At 42.1% G+C, this 22304-nt stretch overlaps 1 protein-coding gene across 1 annotated transcript in view; it reads right to left on the bottom strand.

The window, feature by feature from the left end:
* lama5 (laminin, alpha 5) overlaps window positions 1-22304 on the bottom strand; it is a 104689-nt gene that overhangs the window by 31171 nt on the left and 51214 nt on the right. The window contains exons 8-38 of the mRNA XM_079677621.1: window positions 21575-21693; window positions 21347-21437; window positions 20835-20969; window positions 20362-20427; window positions 19200-19340; window positions 18234-18371; window positions 17684-17818; window positions 16982-17116; window positions 15819-15956; window positions 15260-15412; window positions 15096-15148; window positions 14550-14655; window positions 14333-14432; window positions 13259-13415; window positions 12075-12213; window positions 10413-10555; window positions 10100-10203; window positions 9768-9921; window positions 9494-9657; window positions 8525-8633; window positions 7286-7383; window positions 6989-7196; window positions 6058-6184; window positions 5800-5939; window positions 5555-5670; window positions 5175-5386; window positions 4672-4873; window positions 2197-2341; window positions 1964-2104; window positions 1448-1609; window positions 405-512 (exon numbers count right to left, since the gene is read on the bottom strand). Of these exons, the coding sequence (XP_079533747.1) occupies window positions 405-512; window positions 1448-1609; window positions 1964-2104; window positions 2197-2341; window positions 4672-4873; window positions 5175-5386; window positions 5555-5670; window positions 5800-5939; window positions 6058-6184; window positions 6989-7196; window positions 7286-7383; window positions 8525-8633; window positions 9494-9657; window positions 9768-9921; window positions 10100-10203; window positions 10413-10555; window positions 12075-12213; window positions 13259-13415; window positions 14333-14432; window positions 14550-14655; window positions 15096-15148; window positions 15260-15412; window positions 15819-15956; window positions 16982-17116; window positions 17684-17818; window positions 18234-18371; window positions 19200-19340; window positions 20362-20427; window positions 20835-20969; window positions 21347-21437; window positions 21575-21693 (4139 nt within the window). The remainder of the gene's footprint in view (window positions 1-404; window positions 513-1447; window positions 1610-1963; window positions 2105-2196; window positions 2342-4671; window positions 4874-5174; window positions 5387-5554; window positions 5671-5799; window positions 5940-6057; window positions 6185-6988; window positions 7197-7285; window positions 7384-8524; window positions 8634-9493; window positions 9658-9767; window positions 9922-10099; window positions 10204-10412; window positions 10556-12074; window positions 12214-13258; window positions 13416-14332; window positions 14433-14549; window positions 14656-15095; window positions 15149-15259; window positions 15413-15818; window positions 15957-16981; window positions 17117-17683; window positions 17819-18233; window positions 18372-19199; window positions 19341-20361; window positions 20428-20834; window positions 20970-21346; window positions 21438-21574; window positions 21694-22304) is intronic.

Here is a 22304-nt window from a genome sequence, read left to right as displayed (position 1 = left end):
ACTGGCAGAAGTAAGACTAAACATAGTTCCTAGAAATTCTTTAAGTAGATACATTTATTAACATGTTAAAACAATACTTTAGTAAAATAAAGAAACAGCAGTAACAGCAATATATATATATATATATATATATGTAGGGGTCAGAACAATGAAAACCAGCGGCAAATGTACAAGATGGTGGGAGTCCTTATGTGTGTGTGTGTGTGTGTGTGTGTGTGTGTGTGTGTGTGTGTGTGTGTGTGTATGTGTGTGTCTGTGTGTCTGTGTGTGTGTCTGTGTGTCTGTGTGTCTGTGTGTGTGTGTGTGTGTGTGTGTGTGTGTGTGTGTGTGTGTGTGTGTGTGTGTGTGTGTGTGTGTGTGTGTGTGTGTGTGTGTGTGTGTGTGTGTGTGTGTGTGTGCTATACCTTGAGAATGATGTCAGGCCTGGAGGCTTCAGCAGGCAGAGACAGCACGTCTCCTCTCATGGTCTGAGTGTGCAGACGGTACCTCAGATAACCTCCGTAAGATGAGACCTGGAGAAACGGGGATTCAAGGTAGTTTTAGGAGAAATAAAGGGTTAAAAACCAAGAAGGGCGGAAGGAGTAAAGCTTGAAAGCATTAAAGACAGGAAAAGTAGACAGACTGCATCTTGATGACATCAACAATGGATTACATTCAGACTTTACAGTCAAACAGAAACAGGATCTTAGGCCTGTGAAAGATAACACGCATTTATTTCCATAGCGTTCATGCAGGTTTTAGCACGGCTGGCATTTGAAGCTGGTTCGTGGAGCGTAACAGGACTTAGTTTGGGGATTTAAATCAGAGCATCAGCCCGCAGATTGATGCTGGCTGGATCTCACATGAAAGCTGTCGGTTTAAACGTCTAGACGAAACGCTGATCTGTATCCAAACACCTCGCGGGAGCCTCTGCACCGTCATGTAGGATCATTGTTTGTGTTTATAGGTGTGACCAGGTTGTGTCTCCCACGTCTTTTATCATTGCATTCATCGGAAGTAACGTACACTTCTCTATATTCATTCATTTAAAGATATTTTTGTATACATCATAACATGTTATCCTTATAAATGTCACTTCAAGATGCAATCGTTGGCCTGGATTAATTTTCTCATCGACCACATTTTTTATTCCTTGGGTATGAAATGTTTTATTGTTTTGATCATCGCCGAACTTTGTCACACTGTAAGTGATGTGAATTGTGTTTTTCTCTTGTAGCATCTACAAGAAACATCCTAATCCAACCATACATAAAGTAAAACCACTTCCTTTACGCATTTGTTTAAAACAAATAATTATCCTCCAAAAATCTCTTGCTTTAGTAAACCAGAAATGATTTATTTTATGTGTATTTATATTTGCAAACTTGCTTGCATCAAGTTGCCTCTTTGGGGACAGTATATTATTTCTACTACCCAAGCCCTCCTGAGGTGGTCTTTCCCCTCTCACCTTGTCCCCCAGGTAAGTCTTTGGTGCGTGCCAGTGCAGGTCCTGGTAGACGTCGGGCACATCGCTGAGGTCGGCCTCCACAAGGTCCTGACCCGGATACACTGCGACCGGTACTTCCTGTTTGTCTGCTCCAAGCAACACCCAGCCGTTCATGTTCATCACCTGCAGGAGGGAGGCCATGGTGAACGATCAAACAGCAAAGAAACCAACAAGAGAGCAGTGTAAGCATTAGTTCACAAGATGCTGAGAGAAAAAATGTGTTGTTTATGTTAAATCGAAATTGAATGGACCTTTACTAAAGAAAAACTTTGAAGACAGAAATGTTAGTTAAATGTCAGAATAATGATCATATAGTTTGAAAATAAACTGGAAATGTTTAAATAACCCTAACCCTAACCAACTAAAGAAAAAAAGTGCTTGTTTCAGCTTCTGTATGTGTAGGATCTGTGTTTTTTCTAGTTCTAGTAAGAACATAATCATCTGTAGTGACATTAATAAAGTTTGATTGACAGTTACCTCGATGCGTCTCTTCTCAGAGCTGCGGCAGCGGTCCGTGGCTCCGAAGCAGAAGCAGCTGGTGCAGCCCTTTGGGTTGGTCGGGTCCAAGTGGAACGTACCAATTCTGCACTGATCGCATCGGGAGCCCTGGACGTTCTCCTACAGGTGGAGGACGCGGAGCAGGTTAGGGACCACTGGGATTACTGGAAGTGTGTGTGTGTTTGTTTGTGTGTGTGTGTTTGCTGCTCCACCTTGCAGAGACACTGTCCTGTGAAGTAGTCGCACACTTCCTCTTCAGTTCCGGCGTCGTTGCAGTCACATAGCCTGCAGTTGGGGTAACCATAGAAACCAGGAGAGCAGCGGTCACACTGACGGCCGACGACGTTGTCCTTACATCTGGAAAATATAATGAATGCAAGCATAATGAATGTGTGACAACTAGTTCCGTAAGTTTCGGACTATAAGGCGCACCTGAATATAAGCCGCAGCAGCTAAATTGAATGATGTGTACATATATAAGCCGCACTGGACTATAAGCCGCAGGTGTTTTAATGTTTAATTACCATATGTAAGGGTTCGTGCACAGAGGGGATTGTCGGGAAAGAGATGGCTGTTTGAGGAAGCTCCCATTTATTAACATTTCAACAAACAAGTTGCATATTTGCATAACGTGTTCAAGTGTTAGCATTTAGTGCAATAGTAGCTACAGAACATGTGCTGTGTAAACTGTACTGTATCACATAGCGTTTCAGACAAACAAACTTTTCAACTTTCAAACTTAAACGGTGCGCTCCCAGCGCACGTACCGGCAGTGATCTACAGCAGTGGTTTTCAACCAGTGGTACGGGGACAAACTGTCTCGCTCTCGTAATGTCTGTCTGTCTTGCTCTCGTTCTGTCTCTCGTACCACTCTCGGTTCCACTTTTACTTTTGCGCGCTACCTGTCTCACTCTTTTCCGGCCTCCAGCTTTTCCTGCTGGAACCCGCCGCTTAAAGTTGGGGGTCCGCGGACCGGCCATAGAGCCCATAGAGTTAAAGGTTGTGGCCGTTAGCTGTACAAATCCATAGATTAGCCGCAACGTTATATAAGCCGCAGCGTCGAAAAATGGGGAAAAAGGCGTGGCTTATAGTCCGAAAATTACGGTAAGTATATGTGTCTGAATAAAGCTACACTTTTGACTTGTATGTGCTTAAAAGTATTTCATTCTGCGAGAGACGAAAGGTTTATCGCTCCTGATTATCCATCATGAATGACTGATTACTCATAAACATTTGGGCTTGTTAAGATACTCTCGCAGCCAACTGCAGGGCACATGCATATCTGTCTTTGTTGATACCAAGGTGCCAGGATCTGAAGGGATGGAAGGCTTCAGGCAGAGAAATACCTTCAGCTTTACATCCAGGACTTGTCCAAACAAAGCTGACACATTCCTGTTTGTGTGTGTGTGTGTTTTTTAATGGTCGAATGATAGTGATTTCAGGTGTCATGAAGGCGTACTCTCCATAAAACAATGTATATAATTATGTTCCTCTCAGATCATACAGTATATCACTTAAGCTAGTCTCTGCCAAACCAAATAACCAAATAAGAACATTCTTAAAACAGTTATCATAAGTGACCCTGGCGAGGTATGAATCTCATCTCTAAACTCCTAGAAGGTCCTGACTATTCCTTTGAATGTCGGTGTTCAGTGTGTCCCTGTTTCCAGTAGGGCTGCACATTCAACTTGACATTTTTTCGACATCACAAAAAGGGCAAGTGCAATGTCCCAAGAAGCACAATATTTGTTAAAGGCTAGACGTGTAAAAAACTATTGTGGAGTTGCAGAGATATCCCGGCCTACAAATTGCATTCTACATACCTACAGTAACAAAACATATTTCTTTGGTAAGAATCCTCTTAAAAAATCCCACCATATTCATTTAAAATATATTTCCCAATGATAGTTAGGATAATGAAGCAACATGATCACTCGTGAATCAAGTCCCAATTGTGAAATAAGTCAAGATAATCGCATTAGTTATTTTTTCCAAATCGTGCATTCTCACGATATGTTTTTCTAGTGTGATCATTAGAGGCAACAACACAGTGCACTGAGCAATGTGTTTGTTTAATCAGGTGAGTGAAGAGTTCACGTTGAAGTCTGAAGAAGAGAACTCTCTGTTGATCCTTGTCAGAACTACGATGGATAATATTGTGCGATACTGATCGATGTGAGATGGCTTTGCAAATACAACAAGAAGCTGCTGACAGACATATGGAGTCCATCACCATATGACGACTGAAGGAGGAACACAGGTAGATAAGGAGCAGGGCAGACTACAGTCGTGTTGTTGGCAGTCCTCTGGAGAACAACGTTTTAAAACCTGCAGAACGCAGACAAGAGTTGGCAAGTAGAGCTGGCCAAACACAGCAATCAACCCAGAGAGGGGAGTCAGAGCCAAGATCCTGTCAGGGGAGACAACGGGGGGAAAATAACTGCCTTTTTAGGTATTTCCAAACCCAGGCCTGACATTGGAGCGTTTAACTTTCTAAACCCCAAAAGCAAATGAAAACTCAGAGGTAATTACAAGAAATGAAATTGCTCAAACCGTGGAGATGGAAAATCTGTCTGTTTTTGATTAAGGCCCATAAACGGCTCATTCTTGAAGCATTACGGGTTTTCCTGAGGCAATAGTGATACGATATCCGCTTGAATGATTTCCTCTGTGTCATTTCGCCGTACCTGCACTGTCCGCTGAGGGTGTCACAGCTCACATCGGGCGTCTCGACCCCGGGCCGGGTGCAGTTGCAGACCTCACACCCCACCACGGGGTGGCAGCCGAACGACTGGGGCTCACACTGAGTGCATTCTGGGAGCACCGTCCTCGGAGGGCAGATACAGTCGCCGGTCACCGGTTCACACAACCTCGTCCCACAGTTACAGGCTGGAGGAAAGACGAGAAGCGATACGGTTGCTTTAACACACAGACAGGCAGAAGAAAAGAAACAACTACATCCACTTTCATTTGACTTGAAAGTAAAAGGCTTCCATATAAACATACTGCAGCCACAACAGATGGATTAAACACCAACTCTTGTCATCATGAAATGTTATATTTTACTGTATGTTATTTATGACTGGCCTACAAGTTAAATGTCTGCTGTAAAATATGATTTAGAAAACGTTCTGCCGCTAGGTTTTGTCGAAACGTTGAGGATACATTTAGTAAACGTATGGACACTCACGTCTGCAGTTGGGGAATCCCCAGAAGCCCGTGGCGCACATGGAGCAGTCACGGCCAATCACGCTGGGCCTGCAGTGGCACTGACCGCCAAACTGCTCGCAGGAGTCGCTCTCCGCTCCGACCTCGTGGCAGGCGCAGGGCAGAGCGCCGTTATTGAAGAAGGCGGAGAGAGAGACCGCCGAGCCAAGGCAGAACGGAGAGGCGGTGGTAGGACTGGAGTTTGTGTGGGGGGGGGGGGGAGGGAAGAGTCCATTATTCACATGTTGAAAAAAGCTTTCACATGTTTGACGATAAGTGAATGAAAACATAGAAACACTGAGATTACCAGTGTGGTCTTTCTACTAAACAGTTCATTGCAAAAGCCCCCTCCTGGTGACATACTTGATATAGAAGCTGTTTTGGCCACAGTTGCTGATGAAGTCGTAGGATTTATCCAGAGGTTCCTCGTTCAGGTAGCTGGAGCTGTAGCTCGTCTCAGGGACAACCAGTACATAATCCTGCAGAGGGGAAGGAAATGTTAGGATGGATTCTATATCAAAGCTGTAATAACTTAATATAAACAAAATGACATAAGAAAATAACTTTGGGAACAGAAGGAAAAGGCAATGAAAGGCAGTAAAACTGACCAGCCACAGCGTCTTGCCGGCAGGTATCTGCACGGTGATGAAGACCTCGTGGTCCGTCACATCCAGAATGATCTGGTTCTCAGAGACCAGGACGTTACGGCAGCCGTAAGCGTGCGGACAGAAGGAGGCGTTGGCGTGGCCTGAGGATTATGAGAAAACACATGAGAACTGGGTCAATCTTGATGAAATATATTTTATATATTCATTTATTATTTGATATACGCAGCGTGGAACAACACTCAGTCTGTGTGCTCTCACCCTGCCAGATTCTTCCACCGTTGATGTAGACCTGCACGGCGTAGTTAGGGTGCAGGGGCTGGTGGTAGTGGAGGATGAAGACGTAACGCCCCAGAGCATGGACACGAGTGGAGTACACAGCTGCATTCTGGGTAAGGGGATGGTGGAGGAAGTAATGGAAAAGAGAAACATGTCAAATGTGACTTACATACTCAGTACTGTGGACAATCCCCACAGGAGCAATTTGGGGTGAAGTGTCTTGCCCAAGGACACAACGACATGCTGACTGCAGTGGGGTTTGAACCTGTTCCCAACACCAAGGCTCTATCCACTGCGCCACACGCCTCCCTAGTTCCCTTTGTTGTGTTTCTAGCACTAAACCAGTTTGGTTTGACGTCATCCCATAAAGTTTGAGAAATTGGGGAGTTAAAAACACTTCATTTCTTATGACTGTAACTGAAGCTCTGCAGGGATTTACTCCTCTTGTGGTCCATAGCAGATAAGAACACCTCAGGAAACGGTTGAATGCTCGTATCAGTCCAGATTGAAGTTGTCCAAAGTCCATTTTATTACTTTATTCTTTCTAAGCAGGAGGACCTGCTGGCTGTGAGACATTAACATCTGTTTCCTTAGACCCATAAACCTTTGCATGTTGAGGTGATTTCCTGCAATTGGCTCGATTTCATCTACTCTCGTAATCTGAAGCAAAACGGTAATTCTAGAAGAGTTTCACTTTCAAGTGTCTTAGAGCAGCTGTTCCAGGTGAACCTCTTTTCAACAGCTAAATATGTATTTGGATAGCTTATATAGAAGCATCACTATCTATTGAAGCAATACCACATCTTAAGAGTTGCAGTAAAACATTTAACAGCTCTAAATATGACCACTGGGAACATGCTCTTCCAAGAAAGAATACAATTCAAATGTGTTTAATAACATCAGTGCGTGGTACCTGCAGTGAGTCCAGCCTGACGTGGTCGCTGTTATCCGCTCCGTGTGGAGGTCTGTCTCCTCCCGTCCAGAGGGAGGCGTCGCTCGGGTAAAGCGGGGGGGCGGCTGCAGGAGAGGCCAGGCTGGGCTCCTGCATGGAGGAGCTCTGGCCCTCCTTCAGCACCAGAGAGTCTGACGGGGTCTGGAAGCGTGAAGGGACGCAGGAGGAGCTGCAGACACAGAGGAGAGGTAGATGGGTAAGTTCACTTCTTAGTTTATGTGTTGATATTTCAAAAGGAGCTACAGTGTTATATGTTACCTGTCAGGTGAGAACTGTCCATGAGTGCTGATGCAGTGGACTTTAGGTTCAACGTACTCCATGGTGAACTGATCTTTAGGCACCAGGTACACTTTGTGCTGAAGAGAGCAAATACACACGTTTTTAGCATTATTATGCACAAGATCCACAATGTGTGTTTGATCAATTATATTAACATATATAAAAAATATACTGATCATTTGACATTCAAAATAAAAACATACATCATTTGTATGAAGAGATTACTAACTGTAAAGCGCTTACTCATCACTGTACCCTGTATGCCAGGGCAGGTCTGCCTTCACTAACTGTACGGAGGCTCAGTCATTGGTACATGTTCATCTATAAAGCCATGTTGAGTAATCTACCTTTTTATATCTGCTCTCTGATCTCTCGACGAATTGAAAGTATTATTGCCTGAGATCTCATGATGTTGTTTTATTAAATGTGCCAAGTGCTAGGACTGTCTTAGGGAAGAAAGCTTTTAGTTGTGCAGCTCCACTAACTTGGAACAGTCTGCAAACATGTTTCAAACTGAGCACTTTGGTTCCCCTGCATCATTTGAAAACTGGGCTGGGTGACATGCTGTTTGATACTCATGGTACCTGTCACTTTAAATAGAGTTTGTAAACTGTACCCTGTACATTATGTTGTATGTCATCCTTATTGTTGTTCTGTTGTTTTTATGTTACATGTGTAACTAATGTCCTGCAGGTCACCCTTGAAAAAGAGATCTTTTGATCTCAAGGGGCTTTCACCTGGTTAAATAAAGGCTACAAACAAACAAACTGGAGCAATAGTTTAAATGTTAACTTTTCAACACTATTTGACATTTTATCTGAATAAAAAGGTTCACTTTAAATTTAAATGATTGATTTAAAGAAACATTTAATTTCTCTACAATTGTAGTCATTACCATCCTAGTATCTGTTTTACTGAACGACTTGTGAAAGACACATGTAATTACGAATGAAATGGAATCCATTCAAACTCTACAGTTTAGACCATTTTGGTGGCAATTAAGTATTTCAACATGTGGTGACATTGAGGTTGTTGGAAAATGTGAAAATGTTTTGTTTATTCCAAATTATTTTGATGGGAGTGAACTGTACAAATATGTTCTATTTCCAAACCCTAACATCTTGAACATATTGAATGCTCTTAACCATCTTAGGACACAGAATCTTGAGAAAGCTCATCACGTGACTGCTGCTCTTGATCATGTGACGTGTGACTCACCAGGAAGAAGCTGGCGCGGTCGGAGATCAGCTGGATCTCTGCGTTCTCGGGGAGAGAGAAGACGGCCACTCTGTTCTGCCCATCGATGGCCACGGCTCGACACAGGAAGCTGCGCACACACACACACACACACACACACACACACACACACACACACACACACACACACACACACACACACACACACACACACACACACACACACACACACACACACACACACACACACACACACACACACACACACACACACACACACACACACACACACACACTCATTAAAAGCTGTTGACAAACTTCATAGAGCTCAAAGGGTAACAGTAAACTGTGAAGCAGCTGAGTCCACACGCTACTTTAAAAACACACAAACGTTTCAGCGAACAAACAAAGTGTCCTCTCTCTAATTGACTTCCTTTCAACAGTTTTTGCATCAAACTCATCTAATGTGAAAATGACAGGGGTCTAAATTGATGCTTGAAGCTGGCAACAGCCTTTTTTATGATATAATTGGACGGCTCTTGCTTATACAATGATTGTAATAAAGTATGACTGTGTTCAGTTAGTGTTTTCAATGTTTTCATGTTCAAGATTAATTCAAAAAACTATTTCTGCATATTTTGTATAATTCCCTCTGCATAGACAATTGGGAAACCCATTTGATTTCATCCAATACAATACTTTAACCATACAAAACCTGCAGAAGACTAACAACCACCTTGTTGAAGCTAATGGGCATCCAAATGTGGAAACACGACAGATTTATTGTATTTCTTCAGATCATCTGTCTGAAATGAAAGGTCGGCGTAATCTAGCTGTTGTTCTATACAGAAAAGTAATGTGTTTTTTTGCAACGTGTTTGTATATGTCCTCTTTCGTATCAACTGTTTTTTTTCATCTCTCCAATCTCAGATGTTCTGTTGACCTGTTGAAATAAAAAGAAAGAGGCAAAATAAGAGGCGTGTTGCTCACCTGTACTTGCAGTGCAGCAGGTTGACGCGGTGCTCGTGTGTTCGTGATCCCGGCATGTTCACAGCAACGGCGAGAGTTTGTGGCAGCTCTTCCTCGCTGGAATATTCCACGACCAGAGCGTAATCCCCTGCAGACGGCAGGCGACCTCTCAGCTCAACGCTGATCTGCAGCAGCAATGGAAAGAAAACAAGTGATTGAAACTCTGCTCATAATACTAAAGCTCAAATGTGTTGGATCTAAATCAATACAAATGCTGCACAATCAATTCTCTTACATCGAAGCCGCTGCAGACGGCCATGTCGGGGTGGCGCGGGGTCACCCTCTCCGTCGGGCAGGGGCGCGGCAGGTGGTTGTCGTTGCGGCAGCCTGCATCGTTACCAGAGATGGAGGGGAAGGAGTCCAGAGACAGATATCTGTACTGCAGGCAGCTAGACAGAGACAGAACGAGCAACAGACAGGTACATTAGAGGGGGTGTGAATATTTGTTTCGGTTAAGAGGAGAATGTTTCCAGCAAGAAAGACATGGTTATAGTCAGTCATGATATTGATATATTCTTCATGATTGTTTTCTACTTTCAAGTAAGAATTCTGGATCAGCATATTTACTTCGGATTGGCTTCAGGCACTGCGCTGTAGCTGCAGGGCTCAGAGACTTTGATCTGCAGGATGGGAGCTTCGTAGTAGGCACTGGGAAGCAGCACCAGGTAATCCTGCAGGTGAAACAGAACAAGAGTTATTTCGGTAAATTATAAACGAACACAAAACAGAGTAAAAGCCTGTGTGTGTGTGTGTGTGTGTGTGTGTGTGTGTGTGTGTGTGTGTGTGTGTGTGTGTGTGTGTGTGTGTGTGTGTGTGTATGTGTGTGTGTGTGTGTGTGTGTGTGTGTGTGTGTGTGTGTGTGTGTGTGTGTGTGTCTCACCAGCAGGATTCCCTCCGCCTCTATAACCACGGTCCAGGTTCCCGGGTTCAGGACGAACGGCTCCACAAAGTTGTTCTGGGGAACGTTTACAAAAGTGGAGTCCACACTGGGAGCAAAGACGATCTGTTTGGACTGCTCTGAACCTAAAGAACATGCCGAGTTAGGAACCCAAAGATAGAATTAGGATATTACTTCAGATACATTTGAGTGAAAGAAATTAGAAAATTGGACAATACTAATATGAATAACACTAAAAACACGTTTTAGAGCAAAACAAATGTCATGAATGTGTAATAAATATACAAAACAAGCAACTGTGATGTTATCAGGAGCCAGAAACTATGAATTGCGGTTCATTTTGGTTAAGATGTACAGTACTTCAAGCAAAACACTGACAGACTCATATAACTGAATCTACAATTACAAATGAAAGATTCTTAGCGCTATGTTTAAAATGAAATGTTCACATTTGAACAGACATTCACAAACACTCACACTCTCTTTTGATTGGTGGACACCTACCTCTGCGGTTGACCTGATAGGCCGTTATTTTACCGTTGGAGGTGGCGCCCTCAGAGTTTACATATCTGAGGATGAAGCGAGTCAGATAGACGTCTGCCTCACTCACATAAACCTGAAGCTTCACTGCAGTCTACAGGAGGGGTCGGGTGGGAGAGAGGGAAGTGTTGGGGGGGGGGGGGGGGGGTAGAGGGTGTGAATACTTTTAGTCTAAAAATCCCTGAACTGATCTGTGGCCCTAAAGGTTAGAGAGATTGAGCAGAGGCCGCCACCGACAGCAGTTGAAAACCACCAACCATCACACACATCCCTCCATCATCTCACACACAGGCAGGAACACAGAGAGAAAGGAGGAAGCAGATTCACCCAGGAATTAAGCACATGTTTCAGTCAAAGTCATTCAATTGTCTTATTCTGCGTTTGGAAATCCAGGTCATAAGAATTTGAGAACCAGACGCACTTAAGGTTGTCTTTGCATAGTAACAAATGTCCACTATGCATTACACTACATCTCATTTAGACATTGCCTTTAACCAAAGTAATTCCTAATAAGTGCTATAAACCTTGAGGATAGAAATAGTAGGGAAGCTGAATATACTGTATATTAGTTTTACTGATAAGCCAAATCTTTTAAAGTAATACTGAAAGTGTTTATTTTATTTTAATGGCCAAGGTACGGCCAAAACCGTGTGGCTTTTATTTTGCAATGGAAAATGTGTGGACTTTCTGGCTGTCCTGATATTCATGGGGAGCTTCTTATCTAAATGTTTACCATTCTGACACCAATATATTTAAGTGTAGCTAAACTTCCTGGCTGTTTCATACACAGACAAAGTTTTATTATCAATTTGAATTATTCTTTTTCCATGGGTTGATGATCCCCAGTGGGAATTCGGATGTAAAAAAAAATCTGAATTCATGAGTTATTTCTGTGGAGCATGGCTGATATCCTGGGCAAAGCGTGGAAATCAAGAGCACACAGACAGAGAGACAGAGCAGACGACGTGTGCTGCGCTGCCTCTGTAGTGAGGTGTGGAGGGAATTGAGAAGAGACAGAAGAAGTTCCTCTCCTCTCTCTTCCTGTTCCCGTGCAGGAATACGTGACTGAGGGCCAGACAGAGTAGGGGCCCTCGCAGCACTCACAGTTACCACAGTAGTAGCTCCAAGTGTCCTCAATGACCGACACCCGGCCCAGAACATCCGCACCCCCCCTGTTGGCGTAGCGCAGCACCACGTGGAAGAGGTCTGGAGAGCTGACCGACACCGAAACCAACACCTTGGACTGCCGAAGGACCAACGAGCAAGGCAGCAGGGGAAAGGGGGGGAAGGTAGGGGCGAAGGTGAAGAGAATGATAAGGTTTAGGAAAGAGGAAAGGGGTAAAGTCAGGATGGAAGGGAGTAGAAGGAAGTGGGAAGAGAGGAGAGGAAGATGATGGAGGGGGAAGAAATTGAGAGGAAGTTAAGGAAGGATGACAGAAAGTGAAGTAGATTTAATGAGTTAAATAGCAACAGGAGAGTAGGTGGAGTGATAGAGGATTAAAAAGGTGATCAAAGATAAGATGGGGAGAACATGAAGGAGGGAGGGAGCATAATTTGGGAAACACCGAGAGAAAGAGAGAAACCAAACCAACACTTTAAAAGCAGCACCTTCACCACCAATTATATTTCTCTTTGGATTTTCACTTCTTCAGCTCAAACACCCGAGAGCTCAGAATGCTCCAAATATATTATTCTTCAAGATTCACTTCGTGCTTTGAAAGATTCTTGACATTTCAGACGGTAAAAAAACACATTTGAACATATATTCTTTCAATAATTGCACCAGAAGAAGAGTCAAATGTGAAGTAAACATGTTTAACTCCAAGGTCCCTTAGACTATGTGCTGAGAAGTGATTCTACCAAAGAGAAACACGCCTTCAACATGTGTCCATGGAACAAGCTGTTTATCTCATGCAGGAGGAGAATCAATGACAGGCCCCCGTCACAAAAAGATGGAATGCATAATACCAACATTAATCATATCAAAACATATTGGAATACATTCTATATGTGTGCATGTTGTTTAAATATTAGATAACCTATCTGTACCATTACAAGAATTAAGATGATGTGTAATTATAACTATCTAAAGTCTTTAAAGTGGAGTTTATAAAAGTAAAAGCTTTCTATTGTTAATATAAAATAAGAAAGGACTTTATTCATCCCGAAGGAAATTGTTGTGCCAGAGTTACAAATAATAGCAGCACAATAATAATACAACTGTACACTAACAGTGCAGTGAAAAGAGCACTTCAATAACGGCACCAGATGTTGTGACTCGTTCCTACCTGGATGGGCGACATCTGGGCGTAACCTCTCCAGCTGAAGTCGCTGAACTCCAGAGGATTGTAGCCAAACCTCACCGGCCTGCCGTCCAGCAGGGTGCCCTCCTCAATCTCAAACTTCAGATGATGGAGGTCGGGGAAGTAATGATCCGGACGAGGTCTGCAGACACAGCCAGAGCCATTTACATGGAAGGAAAAGCTCACACAGAAACAAGGTCTGGATGACCAGGTGAGACTTGTGCTTTTTAATTTGGGTTTTTTATCTTACTAGTGTTTTGTATTGTTTTTACGTCATGTAGGAGAGTTACTCAGTCTGTGGCTTCTGATCTGGTTTCATTGTCTCATTTTTTACATTTGTTTCATGTCCTGTCTGTTTTTTATGTATTTATGCTATGTTTTTATTCAGTTGTTGATGTACAGCACTTTAAATGTGCTTTAGAAATAAAGTGGATTTGATTGGATGCTCATTCATATTAAGTTATGGTCTGGGGAACAGAGATCTAAAAAAAAAAAAAAAGATCTCAGCCAAAAGTTATTGAGTTATTAAGCGCATTAAAACTAAAGTATCAATTTATGTCACATTTAATCAACTAGTGCCGACATGTATGGTTAACATTTAAATCAGTAAATTAAATGGCATATTAATCAATGTATGTATTTTTATAAATATATTTATTTTTGTAGGTTTCTCTTCCGTAATAAATTATAGTACATTTTTTTAATAACACTTACATACTTTTACTTAAATAAAATAAGTTATGAATGCAGTACTTTAACTTGTAATGTTAAAAAAGTTAAGACAAAGCGCCCTGCCTATCTCCGTTTGTATTTTGATGTCTTAATAAATTCCCATTTGATTTCACAGCATGTACCTTCTGCATCACAAAGGACCAACATAAGGATAGGGGAAGGACGGAAAATAAGAAAAATATATAGACTATTTTGAGATTCATTATTTGAGTGAAAAATGGGAAAAAATAGCCCCTTATCTCCTTAGCAACAACTTAACCTTATATCACAAACATGTATTTAACAACTATATATCCATATTATTTATCTAGCTGCTGTTGTGCTCACAGATTACACTTGGGTCCCTCCACGTTGGGTCTGCAGCGACACCGTCCGTTCCTCTCTCCACACGACTGACCTGCTGAGCCTCCAATGTCACACTGGCAACCTACAAAACATCACACACACATTTAATACAGGTTGGAAGCATCAACGCAGTCCAGCTTTGTTTTATGAGAAAAAAACGATTAAAAAGAGTTATTAAACGACGCTAAGGAGCACTGACCCTGGCAGCCGAAGTAGTTTTGTTCCTGCAGGTTGTAGTATCCGTCTTTACAGGTGGAGCAGGTTCCACTGCAGGCGTTTGGCTTACAGTGACACTGACCAGAGCCCTGTTAGCAACAAGAAACACTTACTATTAAAACTAAAACATGTGGGACCATCATTCTGTCTAATCATCTTTCATACAAAGACATGTGACCTTATGACCTTTGTTATAGCAAATACAAGGTCTTTAAAGTGGCAACAGACACATGTCTTGCTTCAACTCTTGAATCACAATGAATGAAATGTTGGTTACACAATGTAATGACTGTAGAATAATACATGTGTTGCTGCTAGTAGGGTTTGAGAAGCTGGCCCTTTAGAGAGCGGCACCAACCCTCTTGAAAAGAGCTAAAGGGGTGGAAGCCAAACGTTACCATTGCCACTTCAATCACCAATGTGAAGCTATGCATGAGCTCAATGCATCAAAGTACATAACCTTTCCAGGAGGGGACACTTTGACTCAAACGTTCAATTCAGAGGAGGAACTACAGTTTAAAATGCTCACCTGTGCACACTCTGCCACACCGCTGATCGTCCCGGCAACGTTACACTCACAGTCTGCAGGAGACAGCAAATACAGACTTTAGTTTACATATGATCGCCAGTTATTGCAATCAAGCTAGTGGAACATAGGGTAGGGTGTGTGTATGTGCTGCTTGTGTCTCTTACTGGTGCATCCATCAGAAGTGTCTGGGGAGAGGTTCCAGTACAGAGGTTTACATGTGTCGCAGGCCGGGCCCTCCACATGGCGCCGGCACTCACACTGGCCCACTGGAGGCGGCACCACGTACTGAACAGAGCCGGCAGGGTGGCAGGTACCAGCTGTTCATGACAAAGAAAGACAACAAATATGGTTTCAAAGTAGATCTGAACAATCCGTGAAGTGGCTGAAAGCATCTATTAGCAGAATTCATATATGAACATTAGTTTCCACTCACAAGTTAGCATCAACATTAGTTTTGCCCCATTTCTTTCTATTGACAAAGTGTTATTGCAATTTACATTATTTCTGCTTCCATGAGCAGTTTTGCCCTCGCTTGTAACCATAGCATTTTCTCTAAAACGGATGTGTGTGTGTTTGTGTGTGTGTGCATGTGTGTGTAAGTGGTCAGCTGTAGGTCCCATTAACTGCAGCTGTCACACCTTGTTTCCGTTATGTTAGGCCGACACTTGGTCGTGTTTAACCTGTGTGCGTGTGTGTGTGTGTGTGTGCGTGTGTTGTTATTACCTTGGCAGTTGGGGAAGCCATAGGCGCCGTTTGCACAGCTGTCACACCTCAGCCCCGCCACGTTGGGCACACACACACACTGTCCCGTCAGATGGTCACAGCTGGTGTAGCGAGAGCCCTGAGCAGAACACTGGCAGGCTGGACACACAAGATCAGATTTTATTATTCATATTAAAAGAAGTCTGGTAAATAGACCCTCCAGAAAAACGCGGGCTAAAATCCATGATTATGCGATTAAACATGCGGGGTTTTTATGTGATTTTATGCGGTGAAATTGCGGGAAGTTGCGAAATATGCGGAAAGTTGCGAAATATGCTAAATATGCGGGGAAAAAGAATAACAATTTTTTTAAATATTGGGCTGTCTTATTTATTCTCTCTCACACACAACCTGCCACTAACGTTAAACCCCTTTACTATTCAATTAAACACATTCAATGTTTATTTATTGTAAAAGCAATTGGGCTATTTTAATCTCACACACACACACACACACACACACACACACACACACACACCCCCTCCTCCCACACACACACACACACACACACTTCTCCGCCTCATTCCGTTTTCATTTCCTCGTTCGTTATCTGACCATTTTTCCTCAACTTTGTGTGGAAAAATGCGGGGATTATGCGGCCTTTTAAAAATCTGCGCCATTTTGCTGATTATGCGGTAAATTCTGCAATCGCAGAATCGCGTTTTTCTGGAGGGTCTAGGTAATCATACATGCTTCACAAATTATACAAAGTTTAGGTTTGTCTATTATTGTGTCCAACTGTATAGACACATGGCAGGGTTTCAACACCTTCTTGAACATGAAATTCAAGGACTTTTAAAAGATGTCCAGGCCCAATTCCCTCCAAAATGGCATAGTTGATAGATGTGATTGAGACACACATGCAGACAGCAGAAAGTCACCTATTTAGTATAGTTGATTGGATATAATATAATTCATTTTTTAGAGAATTAATACATTTTCTTGCTGAAACTGTATAAAAAAGACTTTCAATGACCTGTCTCTTTATATTTCATGTATGTATGTATGCATGTACATTATTTGTCCATCTGATCATACGCTTAGCACAGATGAAATTATTATTATTAAAACATTATAATTGGACAAGGACGTTTTATGGCTTGTTGAAAAGTTTGGTGACTTACGTGTGCAGCTTGGGAAACCATAGTAACCAGGAGCGCACTGGTCGCATGACGCTCCGCTGTAATTGGGCTGGCAGTGGCAGTGACCTGATGCTGTACAGCTGCTGTCCAATGAGGTGCGAGGATCACAGCTGCACACTGAGAAAACCAGAGGTGTGACACCTTGTTACAGAAAACATAATAACTTGCAAAAAAAATAAGGATAAAAAGTTTGTTTCGGAAAAAACGAAATGCAAGACAATCTATACATCTATATTACTTCCATTCAGTTAATTATAAACAGTTTTGTCATTTTAACAGTTACAATAAGTAATGGAGAATAATGCTTATATAACTGTCTTATTATAGCTTTTTACATATTGTCCATTTCTCTTGCTTGATTTTTCCTTTTCACTGAAAAGGTTGAACCCTACCCTAATAAAACCTCATAAAATGTCCCAAGGCAATATAACACTTCATAAGAAGGTGCGTTAAGTTAAGTGTTACCATGTGCGTCTCCATGTGCGTTCAGTCCGACGGATATTATATTCTCTCGTTTTTATTACAGTATGCAGCAGTAACAGGTGCATTTAATCACCTTTAGGTTTCTCTGTGTGTGTGTGTGTGTGTGTGTGTGTGTGTGTGTGTGTGTGTGTGTGTGTGTGTGTGTGTGTGTGTGTGTGTGTGTGTGTGTGTGTGTGTGTGTGTGTGTGTGTGTCTGTCTACCTTGACAGTTGGGGTAGGAGTGGAATCCAGATCTGCACTGTTCACATCGAGGACCCTGAAACTCAGGCTTACAGAGACAACGACCCGACGCATCGCAGCCTTCAGGCAGAGAGCCGACCGAACTGCAGGCACAAACTGCAGAGACAGAGAGAAAGAGTTTGTTATTCAGATGGAAATATATTTAAGTTGTGCACCAAGCAATCACACATTTGTTCTAGGACTAATTTTAGGCTGGCACGCATCTCGCCCTAGGAACTTGGCAACTGGTTAAAGAGCCACTATATTTGGATACTTGGGATGGGCTGTTTTCACTTTGAACGTTGTGTTTCAAACCGCAAGCAACCAATATATTTATTGATATTTATTGTACCTTTAATCTAACCTTTTTTTTTTTTTTCATCAAACATAAGCATTCTCTAAAAAACAAAACAAACCCTGGATTTTATAATAAAAAAGGAAGAACATCAAAATAAATGTTGAATGTACATCCACTCCCTTTGAAATATTATTGTGTTGACGTTGTTGTACAGTGTAGCTTCAGATGACTCACATTGGCAGAGCGGGTAGTTGTTGTAGCCTGGCGCACACTGGTCGCACTGGTAACCTTGGAAACCGCTCCGGCACACGCTGTGACCGGTAACAAAGTCACATGACCCGTCCTGACATCCTGGACCTGAACACTGACAGGCTGCATGAATGCATGAGCGCACACACACACACACACACACACACACACACACACACACACACACACACACACACACACACACACACACACACACACCAAAGCTTAGCGGAATGCTGTTTATTCAGGAGTGTGTGTGTGTGTGTGTGTGTGTGTGTGTGTGTGTGTGTGTGTGTGTGAGTGTGTGAGTGTGTGTGTGAGTGTGTGTGTGTGTGTGTGTGTGTGTGTGTGTGTGTGTGTGTGTGTGTGTGTGTGTGTGTGTGTGTGTGTGTGTGTGTGAGTGTGTGTGTGTGTGAGTGTGAGTGTGAGTGTGTGTGTGTGTGTGTGTGTGTGTGTGTGTGTGTCTGCGTGTGAGTGTGTGTGTGTGTGTGTGAGTGTGTGTGTGTGTGTGAGTGTGAGTGTGTGTGTGTGTGTGTGTGTGTGTGTGTGTGTCTGCGTGTGAGTGTGTGTGTGTGTGTGTGTGTGTGTGTGTGTGTGTGTGTGTGTGTGTGTGTGTGTGTGTGTGTGTGTGTGTGTGTGTGTGTGTGTGTGTGTGTGTGTGTGTGTGTGTGTGTGTGTGCTCCTGGGTGGTAAACTGAGACAGCAGAACAAATGGGCCCAAAACCATTCAACTGAAGTGCGGCGGTCTAGACAAATGATGAGGTTTTAGGTTCTTCCAGGTGATAATTACCTGCTTTAAAATGAAAATAAATAGAATATTTAGGAATAGTTGTGTTTTCTCCCGTTTTATAAACCAAAGGATTAATAATTAATTAAATATCGGGCAGAGTGATTACCATAATCATTGGTTGGAGCCCTTTTATATTGTATATGTATGTAACCCTCCCTCACCCTGACAGTTGAGTCCGTGGAAACCAGGAGCGCAGGTGTCGCAGTGGTGTCCAGTGAAACCCGGCTTACAGACGCAGGTCCGAGTGCGGGGGTCCGGCCGGCAGGAGTTATCCACGGTGCCGGCTGCACTGCACTCACAGTCTGCACACAGAGGAGAAACATGACTGTTAGCAGTGTTGTAAATAAAGTTATTTATCTTTTGATTAACAGGAGACAACAGAGCTTCAAGGTCCCCTATGATACTGTTTTTCATCAATATATTATAGGTCTCAGATATTTACAAAACATGTCTCTGAAGTGTTTGGCTCCAAACACCAAACAGATCATTGCAGCATTACCCATAATCCCCTCTGTTTCAGCCCTGTTTCAAAAGTGCTGATTCTCTATCTGTTATTTTAGATGAAAATAAGGAGCCCCTCCCCACGCCCCTCTGAGAGATACTTGGTTAAAAAGAACACAATGGTGCTCTAGGAGGAGATTCAGTTGATAAGGTGGGGGGGGTTACCTTGGTTGGTGATTGGCTAATGGTTACTCAAGCCAAAACATCATTATGACATCATAAAGTGGCCAAAATCTGATCAGCTCATTTTGAGACAGGTTTTTATAGAAATGGATCAGGACAAAAAGAGAAGGGGTCTTTGTTCATGTAACTTTCAGAATGTCTTTACACAGAGGGGACACATGTTGATATATAAAAGACGTGAAAAAGTGGATTTTGCAGAATAGGTGACCTTTAAGTCAGTTACACTCTACTGTATGATGAGAATGAATGATATTTCTTTCAAACTAACACTCCCTATCACAAACAGGCTGATATGAGCTGAGGCTCAGCAGGTGGGGAGGTGGAGACTGAACACTGTTTGGGGTTTTACAGCTTATCACATTCCTCTGAGATTCCATTCACACCACAATGACTTTCCCAAAACTCCCCCAAACATCTGACTCGAACCAAAAACACCAACAGCCTGACAAAGGAGAGGAAAACACAGATACAGTTTGAGAGTATGAGTCAAGGTCAGTTTGTTGTACAGTAGGACTAACCACCTTTACATATTTCCCCTCTGAACATATTTTCTCATCTCATTTATTTAATAATTATTCTGAAAAGCTTTGTATTCCAAGACACTAAAGCAGAAAAAAAAAGATTAAATGAAAGTCTTACTGATGATCTCTCCTGCTGGTTTGGCTTCGCCGTTGTTGTTGTTGTTGTTTGGGTAAGTGGGAATAGCTGAAGGACAGAGAAAGAGAATCATACTCAGAAATCCTCCATTTTTCCCACAGCGGGACGATAAACATTGTATCAGCAAACAGTTCAGATGAATAGCAAAATAAAATGAGTTGACTTACATTTTGAAGAAAGAGGCAAGCATGCGTTAATAAAATAAAAAGAAATGGTTATTATCCCCAGTAAAACAGAAGAAGCAGTATTGTAAAAGTAAGTTACAACATGAGAGAGAGGGAGATTAGAGTACAGGGAAATAAACAAAAAGTAGTTAGTAGCAGTAGTTTCTATTGAATGTTTAGCTGTTATTATCATTATCTACACAAGACATGTATTTCAATGTCTTGTTTAGTCTGGATATGAAATCCCGAAGCCCAGACGGTGTTTGAGGCGTTTCTGTTTCTGCGACTCACGGTAACAGTCGGGGAAGTTCATGAAGCCGCCGGCGCAGGAGTCGCAGTTCTCTCCGCTGTAGTTTGGTTTGCAGAAGCAGCGACCGGTCAGATCCTCACAGGTACCGTCTGTAAACTCTGACTGGCACTCACAGCCTACAGAGAGGCGGGCGGAGGGAGAAGGAGGACGAGGAGGAAGAGACGTTAAGGTGGGTAATATAACATTAAGACAAAGTTGAAGAGCAAAAAGAAACCATTGATGACATATTCATACATACTGAGTATACATCTAAGTCAAGACCCTAATGACTAATAAAGAGCCACAATGGTGTTCATATGCATGCTAATTAACAGTTACCTTATTATTACTGTTACAACATATAGGTACTATTATATATAACAGTACTTTTGATATGTTCAGTACATGTTGTTATTACTTCTACACATTCATAGTAAACCCAAAAGAGAAAAAACTACTCCTTTTAGTGTTGAATATATTATATCAGCATTTGAATGATTTCTGACGGACTCACGTGAGCAGGCCAATGGGGAGTCGATGGATTGGTCAGGTGACCTGTAGAAGGTGGGGATGCAGCGCTCACAGTTCACTCCGGTGGTGTGATGCTGAAAAGAGAAGAGTTTCCATTAGAGGTTCCATCATGACTTTTATCAGCAACCAAAACGTACTTGAAGAGAGGCAACCTAATATAATACACAGAAATGATTATCAGATTTCCACACTGTGAGAGACTGTTATTTACCTGGCAGTTGAGGCAGACGCCCCCCCCTCGGTTGTGTCCGTGCATGTCGATGCTGGCTCTCCTCTGATCCACCTCGGGGTCGTAGTAACAGTCGAAGGAGTGACGGTGACAGTTACACGCTGAAACACAGACAAATAACACATTTAGAAAAGCAGGCAATGGAAAATGACAGTTTTGAATAATGGAAATATTAATAATCGTTTTAACTGCAGTTTTATTTGACAGATAAAACAATTAAAACACAGATGTATGATATTAATAATGATACAACTAAAAAAGTGTGAGATAAGTCAGTTATTTAGTGATGAAATGATTAAATGCACCATTTAATTTGTTAACTTCATAAAAAAAGATCTTAAACTGCATATAATCTATTATTTTGCATGAATTATTCTTTAATAACTATCTGCAGAATTAGAATGTATTTATTAAAAACATTAATAAATATGATTTTAATTGTATTATTATTATTATTATTATTATTATTATTATTATTATTATTATTATTATTATTATTATAGGGAGGCAGTTAAAAAAACTAAGTAAGAATGATAAACTCTTCAAATATAACTGTCAGAGAAACTATGAAACATATTGTAAATGTCATGGGACCTAATTTACTTTATGCTACTTCATATATCTCTTCACAAGCAGGCGGAAAGAAAACAGGCACACAAGTTGCACACATGCTCACAAACACACATAACGTATTTGTGACAGTGTTAGTGTT

Source organism: Notothenia rossii, assembly GCF_949606895.1.
Source record: "Notothenia rossii genome assembly, chromosome: 4".
NCBI classification, from domain to species: Eukaryota; Metazoa; Chordata; class Actinopteri; order Perciformes; family Nototheniidae; genus Notothenia; species Notothenia rossii.
The sequence above is the reverse complement of the archived record's forward strand: the minus strand, read 5'-3'. Positions and strand labels throughout refer to the sequence as shown.